Source organism: Topomyia yanbarensis, chromosome 2 (genome assembly GCF_030247195.1).
Source record: "Topomyia yanbarensis strain Yona2022 chromosome 2, ASM3024719v1, whole genome shotgun sequence".
NCBI classification, from domain to species: Eukaryota; Metazoa; Arthropoda; class Insecta; order Diptera; family Culicidae; genus Topomyia; species Topomyia yanbarensis.
The window spans coordinates 407,672,324-407,693,677 of record NC_080671.1 but is presented as its reverse complement, the minus strand read 5'-3'; the positions used below and the strand labels follow the sequence as shown (position 1 = coordinate 407,693,677).

General features: G+C 39.7%; 1 protein-coding gene across 3 annotated transcripts in view; it reads left to right on the top strand.

The window, feature by feature from the left end:
- The window catches only part of LOC131685042 (neuropeptide SIFamide receptor-like), a 101,677-nt gene extending 82,347 nt beyond the window's left edge, over positions 1–19,330 (top strand). For all 3 annotated transcript variants that reach the window (XM_058968427.1, XM_058968425.1, XM_058968426.1), the window contains 7 exons: positions 1,565–1,971; positions 2,144–2,325; positions 3,376–3,520; positions 3,653–3,764; positions 18,090–18,290; positions 18,446–18,557; positions 18,633–19,330. In XM_058968427.1, coding sequence (XP_058824410.1) covers positions 1,730–1,971; positions 2,144–2,325; positions 3,376–3,520; positions 3,653–3,764; positions 18,090–18,290; positions 18,446–18,557; positions 18,633–18,967 — 1,329 coding nt within the window. In that variant the 5' untranslated portion in view covers positions 1,565–1,729 and the 3' untranslated portion in view covers positions 18,968–19,330. The remainder of the gene's footprint in view (positions 1–1,564; positions 1,972–2,143; positions 2,326–3,375; positions 3,521–3,652; positions 3,765–18,089; positions 18,291–18,445; positions 18,558–18,632) is intronic.
- The last annotated feature ends 2,024 nt before the right edge of the window (positions 19,331–21,354 follow it).

Below are 21,354 nucleotides of genomic sequence, written 5' to 3'. Positions count from 1 at the left end.
TGGTTAACGTTATCGACGATGACGATTAATTATCGATTAACAACCCTGGTTTTGACGTCTTTCATGCAACGCAAAATACATTTTGAATTTCTATTTTGATGGAAAGAAATGCATTTAATTTCGCTGATTTTTCAAAATGCATCACAAGGGATCTGTCCCTAGTTTTAATCCTTCAAAATGCAATGCAATGCACATTGAATGATTAAATATTTGAAATTAAAATTTGACTGAGTTGTAATATATACGTGAAAATATTTGTCTAAATTATTTCTGGCAAGTCTAAATGGCAACTTTGATTACGTAGTCGTTTCGTAAAAACTTTATCTAATACTTTTAGTTATGGTTTTTACTTCTGAAAATACTGTCAAAATTTGAGCATATTTTTCAATATTCACATTCGAAATTATGTTAATTTATGAATAAATCGTAATTTTGAGATTACAGAAACTGAGAGTTTTGGATTCATATTTGTACATTGACATTTCCAATGATTTTTTGGAATATTTGACCAATAGAAAAAATCACCATAAAAGGTTATGTTGAAAAATTCCTACTTATTTTGTTACAAAATACAAAACATGCTGTGTTGGAAAGTAATTTTTACATACGGGCCAGTGTATGCCAGTTGTGACTAGTATTTTTTCTTAGAGCACTTTCCACTGTCCTTCTCATTGAATCTAAATGTATTCCACATATTTCCACATCTCCTAGTAATTGACGTTCACAATGGCGGCATTTTTAACCTACTTTATTAAATAACTCTTAAGTTTTGAAATGAAAAATGTTGATGTCTTCGACAAATACCTGTAGTTTCCAACCATTTCTTAGAACATTTAAAGAATTGAAAAAATCTCAGAAAAAAGTTATAATGAAAAAATGTTTTTTTGAGTACCTTCCACGAACAACGCGCAGTATCTCAACACCATTGCATTTTGGAGAGCTGGCATGTTTAGCTAATTTTCTCGTAGTAGAATTTTCTATAACTTTGTCATTGACATCATGACTCTATTTCGGAAGTTAGTAGAAATAAATTTTCTATCTCACTTTTAAGTGGATTGATCACAAATCAGCACACATCAAAAGAAAGGGGCTTCCATTCTGAAAAAGTGTACCTAACACACCAAATCGCTAAAATCAACTCCTAGAGCACCATTAATTAAACGCACGTTTTGGTACCATTGCGACCACTGTGCACAGTGCAACGATGTTGCTGTTTCCGCGTTGGAATTGCTAAAACAGAATCCATGGTGAATTTTTTTCTTTGTGGCGTGTGTCCTGTCGCCTCGTGTACGTGCAGCTTACTATATCTATATTCTATCAATGCCCCGTATTCATTGATTGATTTTCAAGAAGATTGTGTAAAGAGTAACGCTTTGTCGATTTCAAAGATGGCCGCATTTTGGAGCAATCTTTATATCACTCACCATATACTGTCTAATTTATGTAAAAGAAAGCCACTCCAATTTACTTTCAACATATTTTCCTCGGAACCATTATTCAACATTTCAACACTGACAAGTTAGCGAAAAAGCTAAGCATTTCTCAATTTATTGAACCGTTTCAGCCGATTGTCTCCGAATTCCGAACTCACCCCCGTCTTCGTAAGAACAGTCACCATAAGCAGGAAAATGCCAATCGGTCGGAAAACGTGCTAAATTACCGCGCCCCCGTCGCATCATCACACTACCATCCGGCTGGCTAATCAGACGTTTCGCAGCTCAGCAGCTCAATGGAATTCAATTCAATTAATTGTACCGACAACATCGGCTCGAGCCACAATTGGACCTGTTTCGTTGTTCACTATGATACGGAGCCGGTACTCTCCGGCATGGTCCCGTCTACCGGCATCAATCTTAGCACACTGCAGCTCGACGGGCTGGAGCTTGAGGCAGACCTCAAGGACTACACGCTGCTGAAGTTCGATCCGGCGTACCAGCTGCGGTACGGCGTACTGGGGACGGTTCTGCTGAGGTTGGTATTTTTTAAGAATTTATTTCCTTTGAACTGTTTGGAAGTTTGTTGCGGACATTAGTTGCCAGCAATGGACATCCCTCTTCAGTTCAATCGATTAGAAAATCGCTATCAAATAGTTAATTTCAAGTCTTTCTTTTTAAAATTGTCCCATTGCTTGTTCCATTTCCAGCGTGGCGTACTCGTTGGTCTTTATCGTCGGTCTACTGGGGAACATCTCGGTCGTGATTGTGGTGAAGAAGAGCACCATGATGCGCTCGCCGACGAACCGTTTCATCGTGAATCTGGCGTACGCTGATTTATTAGTCAATTTTATATGTCTGCCGTTCACCCTGATAGGGAACCTTTATCCCGGTAAGTGTCATGAAGTATATTGCCAATCGGATTAAAAATTAAATTTAATATCACTCACACTTCGACCCAATGCCATCCAATTAAGCTCAACAGGGGGAAGGTGTGACTGACGTGTATAAACTTTGTTCATTCTTACGAAAATAGATGTTCCTCTAGCAAAACGATCATACGTATAAAAAATTCTGCCAGTATTTATTTAGGTTAGACATCCCACAGGCGCTCATAGCACTAAAAAATTGCTCTCCCGAAATGCTGTTAGAAATCGATCAATTCACAAATAGAAATAGCCCACTTTAGCCAAGAGCACTTCAAATATGGTATGTCACACGTACAGTGGAATTTATGTCAACATCGCAACATTGTATGTACTTATCGAGTTTCGTCGATACGTTTTTCTTCGCCGGAAGCTAGATTATGAGTAAAGAAGCGGAAAATACGTCAAATGGGTCGCATCTAGGAACTTTTAAACGACTATTGGATTATGTATGAAATTTATACCATATAGATTTTTTCGTACTATTTTAGATAGGCACTTCCATAAAAATTAATTTAAATAGTTATGAACCTTATAATTATTAGTGGCTTTGATCGCAAAGTTTTTTGTTGGATGCGAAATAAATAGCGCGTGTTTACTAGCCCGGATTTGAGAAGAGTAGCTTTTTGCAGTCTCATAATTTTCGTCCTTCTGATGCCGCGCTAGACAGAAAAACGCATCGACTCTTACTATGTTGCCTGATAGCATTTGTCTCCGCTAGACGAGATGGTTTTATTGCATGCCATATTCAAGCTATTGATGACCTTGATAAACTGAATTAACGGACTGCGAACAGTAGCATGCCATACAGCCAATTCCAAGTGGTTTATTTGACATGAAGACGAGGGACTTTAAGTGGGTAGATGAAAAGTTTTGGATTTTTTTTGAATTTCCCCCCTTTTTGATTAATTATACGAACTCTTCTGAAGCTTAATGCGCGTAACGTAACCTAACGTAACGTAACTGAAACGAAACGGCTCATTGTAAATTCCTTTCATCATTTCATTTCTCTCCAGCCTGGATCCTGGGAGTGTACGTCTGCAAAACCGTATCCTATCTTCAGGGCGTCTCGGTATCCGCCTCGGTCAACACGCTGATGGCAATCTCGATCGAACGCTGCGTGGCCATTTCGTTTCCCATCTCCGGCACCATTACCACCAGGTGAGATAATCTACTACTCCCCTCACGGCCAGCAGCGGTAGCATCCCGCACCAGATTAAGTGCGGGGACATAATTCACCCGAGTCTGTTTATTTTTTTTTTGCATAATTTTTCTCTCCGTTCTCCCTCGTAGGCAGTACCGTGTGATCGTTTCAATTATCTGGACAGTCGCCCTTAGCATAAATCTTCCGTGGCTGTTTGTGTTCACGTTGAAACCGATTGGGATTCCCGGCAGTCTGGCACAGGTAGGTTGGTTCGTGTTTTGTGGGCTGGTGGGACAGTTGTTTATAGTCTTACAAAAATATTAAACATGTACAACGAAGTTTGCTTCCCCACTGAACAATATTTGGGTAGGTGTATCCCGGCATGTTCCATTGATAAAAAAAAAAGTTAGACGGTGCACTGCAGGGCCAATGAAAAACATGTTTTATGTAAATGATGTTTACGATGAGGAGGAGTATAATTGGTTACGAACCATACACCCTACATTTTACGCTTTCATCAAATACGTTGCTTATAATTATGTTATCTGACGTCTTCGTCCAGTCTATACTATCCTAGTCTATCCAGTATGCCTGCCACATTCTTACATGGGATGGTAGGTGTTTTGAGTTACATTTTATTTTTGGAACAAAAGCAACAAACAAATGTGTAAACAGTGTACCAAAAAGTTATTTAGGATAACAGCTATTAAAAATAGATACGCCTAAATTGCAAGTCCTTACATTTATTTATATTGTTTTATTCAATCATATTTTCAGTATACATTACATATCAATTGGTTATCGGTATTGGGTGTGGTAACTTTTTATCCCCATTACTTTCGTGATTTGATTATTTACTATTAAGATATAATATGGTTTGGATCTATTGTAATCTACCAAAGACATCGGTTACGAAAGACAGTGTGCTTTCTAATTCTACCCGAGTCAGCGCAAAGCGAACGACAAAAACAGTTCCTTTGTTCGTGTGTGCATAGTGAGCTAGTTGAACGCCATGGCGCCATTTTAATGAAGTTTAGAGAAAGTATAAACAAATATCATGCATTCGACGGATGATTTTCAGCGAGGTTTTCATGCACATCATCCATCTAAAATGTTTTCAGTCCTCGATATTTGGTGTCTACTCGTCAAGCCTGTTTCAAAAATATCCAAACTGATTGGGTTTTAGAGATTTTCGCTTAATGCGGAAGTCGCCATCTTGGTTTTCAAAATAGCCTCAGACTTCGACATCGGCGTCTACTCGTTAGTCCTGTTCCGAAGCACCCATATTGTTGAATTACGGGCCAAAAGGAATCTTCAAGATCCATTGTTCCCACTTTTCCGAAAATCTTCAAAGTTCATTGCTATTAAAAGAACTCAGAATAAAAGTAAAAATCATGTTATTTATGTGTCCGTGCAAAAAACTTAAAAATTGGACTAAGGCTCAAAAAATTGTTGGTAAAACGGTGTTAATTGCAGAATCTGAAATCATCATTTTTTCTAATATCTTTTGCATTCAATGTAAAACGTTTTTTTGCATAGTTTTTTGGAATTAGGGCGGTTTTTTACATTTCCGGAATTAACATGGTTTTTGCCCGGTTTTCTGAATGAACACAATTTTACATTTCTTACAAAGAAAATGTACAGGATTCGCTCAAACTTGAAAAACATTTTCCGAGGCCCGGACAATGTCTGTGTGTGTTTTTTAGAGGGCAGAAAAAAAAACTTTCAAAGAAGCCCTGAGTTAGCAGGAAAAAATGTAAAAACTCCAACGTCTCAGGGAACGAGTTTGGGCTGCCACCCAGTTTCCCAGCGGTGATTGCTCTCCCGAAACCGTTGCTCGCTGCTCTTTATACTATTTCTGCTGTAAGCCGGTCATGATCTGCGTCACCCCTCTGTTGACCACGTTCCACATGTTGGCAGTCGCTTGTCATTCTGTTGACGACATTATCCAGATTGATGTCCGGTTCTCCTGTTTCAAGCGCGTCGCCACGAACCTCGGATATTCGAAGACCACATGCTCCGAGGTCAGGAGCTGTGTCAGGTGGAAGTTCACCTTCACCGTGCTTTCTATTGACCAATGTCGACAGGTGTGAGATGAGTCGGTAGGTCTTCCCGTCTCCTTATAGTTCCATTTCTGCTGCCACCTTGCCATCGAAACGATTCTCACCATCTTCCTCACGTTCCTGTTATCTCCGATTGTAGCACTCGATATCCTCCGCCGATGCAGATGGGGATCATCCCGGCGATAACGCATACTGCCTACGACAATATTGTTCGGTACTCGCTCGCGACTCCTATGGCCAACAGCCAGAACGTCCTGTTTAGTTTCTCGCGGTTCCGCATGGTTGTAAGCGCCGCACCCCATGCAGGAACCCCGCATCGCTGTATTGATGACGAAACACTAAATAGCAGACGTCCCGTGCTGCTTCTCGGGCCGCCGACTTTTGGCATGATCCTCGCTATTGCGTTCGTTGCCTTCGCCGACTTTTCACAGGTCGACGTGGTTGTTGAGGCTCAACCGGTCATCGATTATAACTCCCAATTGCTTCAGTGCACGCTTAGATGCAATCACGAGCCCGCCGACGTCGATCAGCATCCACTGAACCGCTTTGCAATTGCTGACCAACAACACCCCCTTGTGGTGAGCAGACAGCTTGACCCCGTTCATTCAATTCTCGATCGTGCCTATTGTCTCCGTCACCGACACTTCCTCAAGTGCCTCACCCATCACCGTTAGTGACTACAATTTTCACTTTCCTCGTCAGCCAAGACCCCATCATACATCCCGCTCTAAAGAGTTAGACCGAGAATGGAACCCTGTAGAACATCCGCTGTGACTCGCATAGACTCGTACAGCAGCACTCTGCTCTGGAAGTAGCTCTGCAGGAACTGGCAAAAACAGTCGGGGACCCTCATTCTGTGCAACGCAGCGACAATGGCGCTCCAGCTGGCGCTGTAAGATACATTCTTCCCAACTATCGTGACCACAGCGCAATATCGATCTTCTCTTCGCTTCCGTATAGATGCCTTCTCCGTACTCTCGAGCACTGTCCGAATTGCATCTACTGTCTATGCTCCTTTGCGGAATCCAAACTGTTCTCCCGGTGGTTTCCCCGCCATTGACATCAACACCAGTATGTGTAATTCTGTAACTTCCACATTTCGGGGAAGGTGTCTTCATCTAAACACTTCTGCAGCACCATCCCGAACATGTCCGTGAATGTTAGGATCGCAGCTTTTGGCACCATGTTTGGTATTGCATCAGGAACGGGGGTTTTCTTTGATTTCAGTTACTTCATGCTTCTGCGAGCTCGAAGTTACTCACTTGTCGACCGTCCGTGTTTGCTCCTTCTTCTTTGCCATACGGTGTCTGTAGTCATGTAGTTGGATCGTGCGTCGGATAGAGACCCTCTACTCGGCACAGCTCATTGTGGCAATCTTCCGTTTTAAAGCGACCCTAGCTTTCCGAAATACTGCCTCGCACTCCTCTCTATCTGGCACCGATACTGCTATCCGAACCCGTGTTCTAGCTCTGAGACAAGCAGCGCGTTGCGTGCTGAGCATCTTGTTCCACACGTAAGCTGGACTTGAAATAAATAAATAAATAAATGAATAAATCTATTGCGTGGCTCCGGTTTTAGCGGCATTGTGGCGTCACATGCCGACACAATCCTTCTTTCTAGGTTAGTTACATCCACATTCTCGGTCCTGCCGTCTAGCCGAAATGCCTCAACGAAAAGGTCTTCGTTGAAAGCTTTCGCCTTCCACTTTAGCTCGCCGGTCTTTCTTCTCCGTGCTGCAGCAGGGCTTCGTAGGCAGATACCGTAGCGAATCGCCTGGTGGTCACTATGCGTATACTTCTCTCATACTCTCCAATCCATGTTCGCCGTCAGTGAAGGCTACAGAATGTGACGTCGATGATAGACTTCCTCTCATCTCTCCGAAATGTGCTAACTGGATCTTTATTGCACAATCGTTCGTCTAACTGCGCTAGAGCTTCCTGCACGATCTGCCCTCTTTTGTTGTTTACTCTACTGCCCCAATCCATAGTCTAGCTGTTGAAGTCACTACCAATGACTACCGGCTTTCGGCCTTTCAACTGCTTCAGCATTAGCCTAAACTGTTCCACTGTCCACCTTAGAGAAGAGCGTAACAGCTGCACACGAAGCCACCGTTGATTTTGGCGATCACGAAGCCTTCGTATGAGCGTTCTACCACTTATTGAATGGGGAACGTACCCATACCCCATACCCATTCGCATCACAGTTGTCACACATTGTTTCCATCGTAGACTGCCACAAGAGTTGCTGTGCGGTGTCACAGTGAGTCAGATTTATCTGGGTTATCTCCATTACCGATGGCCCGCAGTCGCCATCTTGTAGGCGACGTATTTGAGCCCCCTGTCTCATTGTGGGTTCTGCGTGCAGTTCTTTGCAAAACTGCCCGTCTCTCCGTATTTCCAACACATCCTAGATCTATCCGGACCTTTGCAAGCAACTGCCAAATGTTCATAGCCTAAACACTTGAACCATTTCTCTGTTTGTGGGCGGCTCTCAGGCATCTCAGCCACCCATCTGTAACTTTGGCTACCTTCAGCGCATTGTTAGCAGCGGTTTCCAGTAAACGAATCATCGCTGTCTGAGTTCTGCCGTACCCCTTCTGTAATCGGATCGTCATGTAAACATCGCCCAGGTTGCAATGCTGCTTCAGTGCACCTCTCTGTTCGTCTTCCGTCGTGATTTCATCCACACAACCACCGTGTCCGGGCTTAAGGCATTAACTTCCGCCTTTTCACCAAGTGATTTGGCAATAATCTGTTGTTAATCGTAGGATCCACCTCCAACTGGGGTACGCCTGGTTTTTACTACGTTTTTCTCCAAATCCAGCTCCGGATCCTTTCTGACCTTCTTAAATAACGCTGCATACGTCGTCGAGTCATTGGTGTTGACTAGCACGGCTTCTCTCTTTGGCGCCTTCCGACGAGCAGGAGGTTTTCCTTTCCTCTTCTGGTCCACTTTTCTCTCTTCCTTGCGCTTTTGATGTTTCCCGCGTTTCTCCTTCCATCCTAGAACGGTACTCCAACTTTCTCCCTGTTGAGTGGCCTCGTTACCGTCGGTAGTAAGAGCATCCGCGCGAGTCTGCCTCTTAGGCCCGCCTGGTCTTTCGGCTCCTGGCGAGGTTTTTGCACTGTTTGGAGTCACGGAAGCTGGCGCATTATCCACTCCAATCAGCTTCTTCGTCCGATTCTTCGGGCTGGGGGAGGGTATAAAGATAGTAGCCTTAGCTGACGCCAATGCTCGCTTAGTTACATCAGCGTAGTTGTGTCTTACTGCAGATATAAGCGCCTTTCGGGAACAATCGCCTTAATGTCCTCATGGACATTGTTTCTCGCGTCCACAAACTCCTCCACCAAGCTTAGCTTTCACTACTTTCGGCCTCTGTTGGGTATTGCTCACGCCGCTCTGACTTGACTGTTGGTGGTGATACTGCTGCTCTTGCTGCTGCTTCTCCTCCTCCTGCTTTTGCTGAATAACTTCAGCTACTGCCAACATTTAGTAAAATACCCTACACAAACTGGATTTTGACTACATTCTGATAGTGTTTGAACTCACCAGAACTTTACCAGAACTTTGAAATTTTACTCTAACTAAACAACTTAGCCTTATTAAGTCTTTGGAAAAAGTTCTTGTAGTTTGTTAAAACAACAGATAGGGTGGTGCTAATTTTACTAAGATCAAAAATTTACTTTTTATTATTCTAGTTACCGCCAAACGTCCTTCAATAAAGTTGTTGAACGATGAAATTTTAAAAAAAGTTTGCTGAAAACATGTTAGCTCTATCTTCCATAATTTTTATTTTACAACGAATTTAAAGCTAGAAGTTAGGGTGTTTCTTGGAAAAGCTGTTTTATTCTAACAACTTTTGCTGTATTGATTCAAAACTGAAATAGTATTCAGACAACTTTGAGATTGTTCAAAGGCGAATAATTTGCTTCATGGCAGCATCATTGAAAAGTTATGAGCATTTTTTTGTCAAAAATGGGGTTCTTTAGAATGCAAATATCACTCGTTGTGCAAACAAAAGATCATTTTTATTCATCTACATATAAAGTCATGATTCGAATTATAATTAAGCAAAAACTGACGCACGCGATATTTTTTTTAAATTTAACTATATTGATTTCAAAATATCTATTCTTGATATTATAAGTACTTATATATTTTGAATAAAGGAAGCTAGAGTTTTGATGTATTAGAAGAAACTATTCATCTTTAAAAGCTCCGAAAAACATCTAAAGGATATGTTAGAACAAAATGAAAACATTATATTAAAATTTGGTTTAATGAATTTGACCCTTAGAAGTATGTTTAAATGATTTTCACGATTTATAACTTAACAGATATAGTTTCGCTTCAATCTAAAATTTTGCACTTTACAAGACTTTTCTGTTATTTTAAATAGTTGGTGGTTCTAAATTTATTAAAATCAGAAAACAAACTTTTTAATGCTTCGAGATAGTTTCGTAGTCTTCCAAAAAATTGAAAAAAATCAAATTTCAAAAACTTTGTCGAAGACACTGTAACTCCTTGTCTGCTACTTTTAATTTTTCATGAAATTTACTCAAAAAGTTTCTTAAAAATGGTTTTATTTAAGGGGCCGTACACAAATGACGTAGCTATTTTTCGACGATTTTTGACCCCTCCCACCCCCCTCGTAGCATATGGTCACAAAATTCTAACCTCCCCCTCGTAAATAACGTAGCATTTACCTACCCCCCCCCCCCCCCCCCTCATCCTGTGCAACGCGACCGGAGGATGAAAAAAAATTACATATGTTTTACAATTATGTCGAATGCATGTCCTTTCAAAATGTTTGACGACTTTTATCAATATTTTCATTATAACACAAATTGCGTACAAAGTAAGCTCATTTCATGACAAATATAGTGTTGATAGTTTTGTTTTGAATTTTATATGTCATGGAGAGCATGAAGAGAAGTTCTCTCAGTTCGAAATCCTGCAGCTGCCAATGGTTCTAACAAGAATACGTTCATCTAAATTACTAATTTTTATTTAGTTGAATCCGAAGAGAAAATTTAATTCAGCTACCAAACTAAGTGTATTAGTTAGCAACATTAACTAACTAATGCAGCAAATTAAATCCGCATACAAAATCTTTCCGTATTTTTGCAAGCTTGTAATTCCACGAATCGTAAAATATACATCATGAAAAACCGCATGAAAAGTAACTTGTGTGAACTTAAATTTATTTCTCTTGGGAATGGAGGAACATTGAATTGTTTTCTCTAATCAATAGGTTTTGATGCCCGTCAAAAAATTTAACCTAATGCTACGTCGCCCGACTACTAACCCTACCCTCCCCCTCGTCACGCTTCGTCACAAATTTGGTATACCCTCCCTACCCCCCAAAATGCTACGTCATTTATGCATGGCCCCTAAATAAATTTTCCAGTTTTGATTTTTCATTAAGAGGACTTTATTTATTTATTTATTTATTTATCGCACGCATCAACAGGCCGCACTCGGCCCCAATGATGGAAACTTAAATTAATTACATTTAAAAAACTGCAGGAATCGCTTTCTTAAAGTTATCCGAGACAAATGAAAGTCGAACAGGTGCGACACACGATTGAAGAGGCGTTGTAGTCCCGTGATAGCGGCATTAGCTGTTTGAATAGTTCGTCGAAACGGCACTCTCAGAAGAACGTTTCCGCGTAACGTTCTGGACCTTGCTTGGATGTTGACTCGCTCTAATAAATCTGGAGAATCGATGCGTCCTGACAGAAGATCAGAGATGAATAAGGCTCTTGCAGTTTCTCTACGGCGCTGAAGGGTATCGAGCTGGATGAGTTGACACCGACTCTCGTAGCTTGGTAGACGAAAAGGATCGCGCCAAGGCAGGCGTCGAAGAGCATACCGTATAAATTTTCGTTGAACGCCTTCAATTCGATCGCTGCTGTTCATGTAATTCGGGTTCCAGACTGACGAACAATACTCCAGCGTGGAGCGCACTAAAGAGCAGTAGAGGCTTTTGAGACAATAAATGTCTGTGAAGGATTTAGCCGTACGGAAGATGAAGCCCAGGCTTCGCGATGCTTTACCAACAACATACGAAATGTGATTCTTAAATGTAAGTTTCGAATCTAACAGCACTCCAAGATCCTTAACGCAGCTCACCCGGGAAACAAGAGCTCCAGACAAGTTATATTCAAACTCAATGGGATCCTTTTTTCTGGAGAACGATATCACAGAACATTTCGCCAGATTCAGATTCATTCGGTTGTTTTCACACCATCTGCTGAAAGTGTCAAATTGCTGCTGCAAATAAAGTGCGTCCGTTCGGCTCTTAATTCTGTTGAAAATTTTCAGGTCATCTGCATACGACAACCGTGGCCCTTTCAGCTGATAGTTTACATCGTTGAAATAGAGAGTGAATATCAAAGGTCCGAGATGACTTCCTTGCGGAATTCCAGACGTTGCGGAGAATAGTTTGGAGTATGCATCACCTATGTTCACACTGAGTTGACGGCCAACGAGATAGGATTGGAACCATCGCAGGAGTGATCCACTGAAGCCAAGTTTTTCCAATTTAGCGATTGCGATATCGTGATTGATTTTGTCAAAAGCTGCAGATAAGTCAGTATATATAACATCAGTTTGTTGACTCGCATCGAACCCTTCGGACACAAAAGAGGTTAGAGATAGTAGATTCGTCGACGTCGATCGATTCGGCATGAATCCATGTTGGTCTTTAGAAATATATTCCTTACAGTGAAAAAACACTGACTCCACCACGACTAACTCAAAGAGCTTGGAAATGGCACAGAGCGCAGAAATTCCTCTATAATTGTCAATGTTCCTCTTATCACCTTTTTTGTGGACAGGAAAGATGAAAGCTGCTTTCCACAATTGAGGAAAAATCGCGGTTGTCAGTGACATTTTGAATAGTTGACAGAGTGGTTCCACCAAACCAGATATACACTTTTTCAAAAATACAGCAGGGACACCATCTGGCCCGGGAGATGACGATGCTTTAAGCTTGGATGCTGCTGATACAATATCCGAGTGCTCTACACGAATCTCATTCACTGACCGTTCGAGTTGGGCCACGCCGCTAGCTGCAACGTCAATCTGCTGCGAGGACAATGTCTCACTGACGAACACACTCGCAAATTTAGAGGCGAACAATTTGCATATGGCTTGTGAATCATGACCAGCTTCGCCATTCAAAAACATTGCAGAAGGCAAGCCGGTTTCTTTCCGCTGGTCATTGACGTATCTCCAAAACGATTTAGGATCCGACTTAAGCTTACGTTGCATTTTTCGTTGATAGTTTGAAAAACAAAAACTGTTCAGTTTTTTAAAATCGTTATTGAGCCTTACATAATAAGCTCTCAGTGACAAGGTACGGCGTTTGGTAAACTTTCGTAATGCTGCTCTTTTCGCAGTTTTTAGCTGACGTAGCTCGGCTGTCTGCCAGGGGGATTGATCACTTCGTTGATTACACTTTGGGACATGACGATCGATAAGGTAGCTCATTATATGGCAGAACGTTTCAGCGGCGGAGTTCACATCATCCTTACTTAGCACAGAATCCCAGTTAATACTTTGTAAAATATTCAAAATGCTGCTATAGTCGGCCCGCTTATAATTGTAACACACGGTGGGCGCGTGGCTCGAAAACTTCATAGGCGGTACGTCCTGGAGTGTAAGATGAAGAGGCGGATGGTGGCGAACATACTTTACTAGCGGGGCGAGGGCGGTGGAAATATGCGGCGATTGATCTCTGGCATTAACGAAGCATAGATCTAAAATCCGGTCGTTCTCGTTCGTTGTGCTGTTAATCTGCAGAAGTGTAGCCGTGCTATAGCCATCCAGAAGAGTAATGCTGCCAGGATGAAAAACTGATTCGTCTGGGTCGGGTTGTAGAAATCCGTTATGAATGGAACGCCACTTTATTGTAGAAAGGTTGAAATCGCCGAGGATCATGATTTCGTCAGTGGGTTGCGCCATCGCAACAACAGAAGTCAATGATTCAGAATGAGAATCAACTAGTGCAGAGTCGCGAATTTTATCGGGAGGGAAATAAACCACACATATATATAATGTTCGATTTCTGGTTTAGAAATGCTTTCAGATATTTTGAAGGAGAGCAGTTTGCCTCAATATACCAAACCTCTAGCTTCTTTCGTTAATAGTTATTTATACTTTTTATTAAAAATCAGCTATTTTTTGAGTAATTATTGCAAGAAATAAAAAAATATCGTATTTGCTCCTTTTTGGTAATCTATACTACAAAGCATGCATATTCATGACAGCAATGGTATTTAATGTTAAGTGCCCTAAATGAAGAAAATACTGTTGGAAAAAGTTATATATTTTATGTAAAAGTTATCATAAATTTGAAACGAAAAAAGTTTAGGCATTAATGTGTTAAGGTTTTATACACAAAGTTGTAAGTCAAAAAATCGAAAAAAAATTATTGAATATTCTGAAAGTATATACTTTTGAAAATATCTGTGCGAAATTTCATCCAGATCGGAGCACTAGATTTCAAACTACAGTTGTTCGCAGCGCACTGGTTCTTCCGCATATGAAGTTAACACAAAACTTTACACGCAATTATCTCGGAACTAAGTTGTTTGAAAAGTACCGTTGCGGTGAACGTAATATCGCAAAAACTATTCATCCGATTTTCATATTTTTTTTAATTGTTTGTATTTACATTCTCGTGTACTTGAACGGCTCCTTTTTCATCCAAAATTTTGTGATTCTTTGTCATGAAGTTTTGTTAAAAAATTTTGAACACCACAAAACTCAATTTACAGGTTAACACTTTTTTTTGCATGAAATTTATTTTTTTTTGGGAAACCGATCCGTTCAAGTACACCAAAATACATTTTTCTTCAATAATCTTTTTACTTTTTTGATTTCAGTTGTGCGGTTCGGCTTGGAGGGCGTTCACCGCTAATCTGTGCCAAAAAACCTCGCTACGGGGGATGGGCCATAACTCCGCCAACTTTCAATATTTTTTTTAATTCAAAGCAAGTTGACTTCTTCAAACTTCGATAGCACTACCAGCACTACCAAAGAGCTGTCTTTTAATTTTTCAAAAAAAAAATTGCATAAATCGCTTGGAAAAAACCTTATCGAACTTAGCTCAATTTTTCGTCACAACTTTGTATATAACCCCTTAAAGCAATTTATGAGCCTTGAAATAATCTTCAAGTTTTCCAAAGGGTACTTTAGTGTAAAATAAAATCTACAAAATTTGTAAAAATAAAACCGTTTTTTAAGGAACACCCTAAAGCTTACATTTGGGTTTCTCGAGCAATGGGTACCGTAAACCGGGGTGACATTGATCATTTTTCTAATTACATTTTTTTAGACGCAACAGATTTTTTTGATGTTTAATATTTTTAAACCATGTACTGATGTATGGAGAACAATATTGGATGGTTTTACCTAAAATTGTCCGCTTACAGCTATTTTTCCAAACATGATTTCAAGTTGAAGTCCGTTTTCGTATTCCGGGGTGACTTTGATAACCTACATGTTTACCCACATTAAGTTATTGATGTCAATGTTTTTCGTTCAAACGTTTGTTTAAACTAATTCTGGAAAGATACTCATTGTTAAATAGATGTTAATTGGTATTATAAAAAGTATTTCAATGTACTGTAAAATTCGAGTACCCAAAATTCGTATAATTTGTGTCCAACTAGAATAAAAGATTCTGAAAACCTTCAAAATTGCTAAAATTATTTTATTTCAGTGCTTTATCAATGTACAAAAACTTTCATCCATTTTAACACGTTGCAATATTGAACAATAAAAAAATGTTGCGAATATTAGCTTAAAATAATTTGAAATAATTGCCAACTAGTTTCACAAAAAATGTATTTAAAATGAACAAACTCTTAAAACTAAATTTGGCACATCCCAATCTAAAGAAAAATAAAAACTTGCTTGTAGTTTATTACTCTTGCTCAAATCTGAGATTTATTTGTTTTATAAAAAATAGACACTTTACGAAGCTTCGTAAAAATAAGTAAAGTCAAATTTCGGTTCTTTGTAGTTTTTGTACCCAAAAACCGAAAAATATACTCAAAAAGTGTAACAGATCAGTATGCTATATTTATAACAGATCAGTATTTTATAAATTTAGAGAAAAAATCATTTCAAAATAAAATTATTCGGTAGACTATTCTGGTTTAATAAGCGATCTGCGAAAAAAGTTTCGAGTGATCAAAGTCACCCCGATTATCAAAGTCACCCCGGTTTACGGTAGTATAAAAGATAGTATAGCTTGCGTGTCTTCAGTAAATTTGTCTGAAATTTGTTGTTCTACAACTTCATCGAAGAAAGTCAAGCTCTTTATCGAACCGTTAAAAAGTTCAATTTTAAATCTTGCTAAAATTAGAACTGTAGCTTCTGTTTAAACGAAAACAGGGGCCTTACAAAGTACAAAAAGTTTCCTAAACATATTGTAAGGCTAAGTAATTTAATTATATCGAAAAACTAAAATTTCTGCTAAATTTACATTCTGGACCACTGTGCGATGTGTTCATAAATTTCGATCGACACTGTAGTTGTGTAAACTGTTGGACTAGTTTAAACCTTCAATATGTCAGTTGTCCGTTTTACAGTACATTATTTACTTAATCAGACTAAAGTCTTAAATTCGCTTTTGTACGTGAAATGTATAGAACAGCAAGCTGTTTTGTACCTTCTAATGGAGAAGGCTGATGGAAGAAATTATTTCTTTCAAAATGACTACATCAATAGTAGTAAGAAATTACAAATTCCGTTGAAACTGCGGACTATTTTACGCATACAGTAGATACTAAGTGTAATAACAAAGTAAAGTATTGTCTAATTTATATTGAAAATAACAATCCATCGAATCATAGTTTAGATAAGAGAGAAAGGCTCATTTGTACCACTAGGCGAAAAGGGGTAAGTGTTTCGGAAAGCTTGAGGCTCCTATTTTATGGAATGATTTTTGTTTGGATGAAAACACAGACATTTCCAAGTCGCTCACCCTTTCTGTGAGAAATCAGCGTACGGGGCTATTAAGACCCCCTATGCCTTCAACTACCGTTTTGCAGCTTGCGAACTGCACACGCCACAGCCGCACAGGAGATTCTACAATAAAGATTTCATATGTAAACATTCTTACAGGACAATCCAGACCTTAACTTTTTTTAGTTATTTTTTTTTTAAATGGAATTGCTCCATTGTACAAAAAAAACTAAAAAAATGAAGGTCTTGATTGTCCTGTAAGAAGGTCCGAATAACCTCTGCATTGTAAAAGGATGAAAAACGTAGTTTTGCTAATCGTCGCCTAGCGCTGCCATAGAGCAGTGCAAATTGATTTTTATGGCTCCAAAATGTAACAGAAGCTTCAAACTAACAAATAGGCCCTTTGACCGACAAATTCTTTCACATCTATCCACCAAAAAGGGCGATTTGCTGAGGTAGGTCTGAATAGCCCTAACAACAAAACTACAATTAAAATAGAGATGGCTATGTAACTTCTTATAAAATAAATCGTTTTTTTTTTCATGCTCATTTTTCAGAAACAGTAACTTTTAATATTAACATGCTGTGTCGTTTATTTCTTGTACAGTACTATTAATTGTTACTAGAAGATTTAGTGTAAACCTACTGAAATAAATCCACAAAAAAACAGAATAAAAGTAGTAATAAGAACCATAGTATCTATTGTTCTATGATTGAATATAGGGTAAATTTTATTGTAAATTCCGTTTTAGATGTTTGTTTATTTTTATTACCGTGACTTTAAATTTGTTTGCATTTGTTACGCGGATAGCATGTAATGACACTTCACAAGACGCTTGACATCGTTTGGGCGGCAATTCAAACACACATGTCCAACATTATCAAATAAACAACTGAGTTTATGCCGATAAACATCGCAAACAAAACACATCCACTACCGTTTGATGGAAGAATTCGTTAAGCTTCATTAGCAGAGTCTGTTAGACACATGAATTTGCATTTTGATTTCATTCTGTTTTCCTTCAAGCTGAAGTTGCCTTTGCTTCAACTAATACTTATCCATATACATTCAAATAGACCCAGACAGTAGCCCAAAGTGCGCGTGGCTCAATCTCGTAGATGGTGCTGAAGCCTTATGTGAAAAACGCAATTTTCGGAATCCTTACATGATGCGAGCGACTGCAAAGTTTTCTCCATTTTCTTATGGGTACTGGTCTGGCAATCGCAAAACATTCCGAGACAGAATATTTTATCACAACATTATAAATCCAATTGACAAGAGACAGAGTTAATATTCGTTATTTACCCTCCAGACGCGTCAAAGTCTACATTGAGGCAACCGCCTGAAGTTTAGAAGCATTCGATAGACTTTGTGCACTCATAAATCGCAAGCACTGTTACAGCCTGTACTGTTTCTCCACTCGAACAAGCAGCTTCGTTTGTTTTGCGAATCGGGCACCACTTTTAGTCCTTTTTCTACTTATCCTTTCTCATACAGCAGATAAATGCCTAATCTCGTTTTCTGCGTGTCGCCTTCCAGATCTGCACGGAGCTGTGGCCTTCGCCGGCATCGGAAAGTTGGTACTTTCTATTTGCGAACCTATTCCTGTGCTATCTCGGCCCGCTGATTGTGATATCAATTTGCTATCTCATCATTTGGAAAAATGTCGCCTACCGGAAGCTTCCCCGGGATCTGATTATCAGCCGGAAAAATGAGGTCTTTAACAAGAGCAAGGTGAAGGTTGGTGTCGCTTTTTTTCTCTTTTGTAGTTTTTTTTTCCTGCTTACAATAAAGTACGCTACGACTCCACCAACTGTGAAAATAGTGGCTGCGATGGAGGCGCAGTATGTATTGTAATAGATTTACGACTCACACCCCATTCTATGATATTGCAGGTCATCAAAATGGTACTCGTTGTTATCATAACGTTCACACTCTCGTGGCTGCCGCTGTATGCGATATTCTGCTTCGTCAAATTCGCCGGAGATTTAATTTACGAGGACTCAGGTGAGCGAATTTTTTTTACTACATACCTAAATAGTGTACGAAGACGTGAACTCACACGCGCATCCATCATTACAGTGCAATCATTCATCTTCGGCATCCTGCCGATCGCACAGTGGCTCGGAGCAGCCAACTCGTGCATCAATCCGATTCTGTACGCGTTCATGAACCGCAAGTTTCGGGCCGGATTCCGTCATCTGTTTAGATCGTGCTGTTCCACCGAAGACGTCGAATGGGACCTTCCGACCACGGTGATCCGACACGAGGAGTCCCGTGATCAGATTTTGCGAAGAATACGCTCGGAAAAGCATTTCATACGTAATGGAACCAGTAACGGACATGGACCAGGCCAGCGTCATCCGCTGCGGCACACACAATCAACGAGAGTGCCGCAATCGCGTCGTGGAGTTTGAAGGGGCTTCGTGCCCCATTAAGATTAGTTAGTTGTTCTTGCTAAAACGCTCGGAACAATCGATAACAATGGTTTTCAGAACCCTTACAAATTGGTCGAAACGTAGTCTAGAGATTGTATTTGTATATTAACGGTATATCGATAGAAAAACTTACAAAGTACAAACAATAATACAAAGCATAGTTGCTGTAGGTGTGTTGCAGATCTCAGCGAAAAAGAAACATTCGCCATCGAATAGGAACATATACTAAATGCTAACAAAATCTATTTTCGTACCGTATTTTTGTGATATTTATAGATAAAAGAGGAAAATCTTTATTGTGATTCCCATTGGAAATAAATAAACTTATAAAGTTGAACAACATTTCTTTATCGATTTTAGCTTAGGATCTACGCATGGACATTAATCGCAATACATTGGCAACTCTATATTAATAAATTCGAACATCTGAATATCTTCTTCAACCCATTTGAAAATTAGACTTTTTTCTTGTTCTCATGACGTACTTCCTACTGAACTATTGCGTATACATTATTCTTCTATTCTATTCCATCTTTATAACCCTCGTCCTACCTCTAGGTTTATCTATATAAATTATCAATATCTTTGCCTTTTTTTAAAGAACCAGGGTAATAACAGAATGGCAAGAAAGTTGAGAAATAAAAGGTGTGTCGTTAATTTTTGTGACATTTTAGATTGATTGGTAAATCGGCTTTAGTTATCGAAATGAAACCAATGTGGTTCACAAGGGGAACGTCACTTCAGAATAATTGTTATATTCCGTTCGGTTTTGCATGAATTCGTATTTTTTCGCCCATTTTAGAAAATTTCAACAATTTTCTATCAAATTGAGTATGGCTAAAAAGTAAATTCGAAAAAATATCAACAAATTTGTGTCCAATCTCAATCCAGTTTTGCTCGAATTTAAGTTAATGTAACTGGCACCTCTGCATGCTCTATTTTCGAATCTTTCAATAATTCTGGCAACAATGTTTTGTTTTTATTTCATTACATGACAATAGGGGGGGGTGTCGTTTTTGTTCCAATTTTACGTCAGAATGCTAAGATAAGATGTGACAATAGGAGGGGCCGTTTTTGTTCCAATTTTAAGTCAGAATGGTCCAGCTCCTGATTGGTTGATTCTGACTTTTTTGCACCATACGCAATGTTACTGCAGGGATATCGAAATGATGTTTGGCAGTGTTGCTATATTTATAGGTGAAGATTATCATTACTTTCGACAAATAAAATTATTATCGTTAAAAAAGTAAAAATGACTAAATTGAACTGAAATTGTGCGGCAAAGCGATACAAATGATTATGTAACCGTCGGTTACCATTCCAAATTGTTGGCTCTGCCACAATGAAATGAGCCTTAGACTCGCTTGTGAGCTCCCACTCCCTAAGTCCGACCCTCACTTTGACTAGCAAATCCTCTCTCCATACCACCGAAGGTACTCACAGTCGCATTCTAGCAAGAGTGGTATTTGTTTACAGCGGGTTAGGGTATCGGTCGCCGAGGGCAATCCACGGGTGAAGCGACCAAATAACGGCTGCTGAGCGGAAACACAATCATTGTCAAAGTTCGGGTGATTTCGTTATTTCTCCGAATCAGACTCACTGATCGCGCTTTAATACGCTCAGCCAAAATACTGAACCTGCTTTCTGTCCGTGAATACCAACGAAGTTAGAAGTGCGCGACGGTTCTAAATTTTTCTGCTTAAAATATTTTTGAGTCTAAGAATAAAATTGTTACGAATAAAAGGAGGTGACATATACATACGGTGTTAAAAGTAAAAATTTAAGAGTGTAAAATTGGCTAAAGCTAAAGGCACGAAATTTGTTAAAAGCTAATTAAAAAGTGTACTAACGATAAAAAGGTTCCCAGTGAACATTTTTATCTCGGGCTTCGGATCTACGTCCGTAAGTCGCTCTATTCACAGAAATTATCATCAGAGACTGTATCTGAATGAGCCATCTATCACGGCGAAGAAGACTCAACGCATATAAGGACCAGCGGACAGATTGTACACGGCTCTCAGACGCTATTACGAGAGCAATATCGCACCTGCTGATGGAATTCGGCCCTACACCACGTGGTCAATTCCGTCACGACAAGGCAGCTTTCACATCACATCCACGTGATTGCCCCCGAGAAACGACAACTACATCGGTTCCCGTAACGACACGCTAATATTCGGATCGACTTCAACTACTACAAGCAGTCGACAGCAGTCCCGGAAACCTAGCCCGAGATCACCCTAGCACACCAGCATAACTTAAAACCCAAACCGCAAGTAGAACGTAGTGACGTCACGTAGGATATAGAGTTCATGTTAGCAATTAAGAATAAATCCATAATGTTACCGAAGTGCACCGTGAGTTAG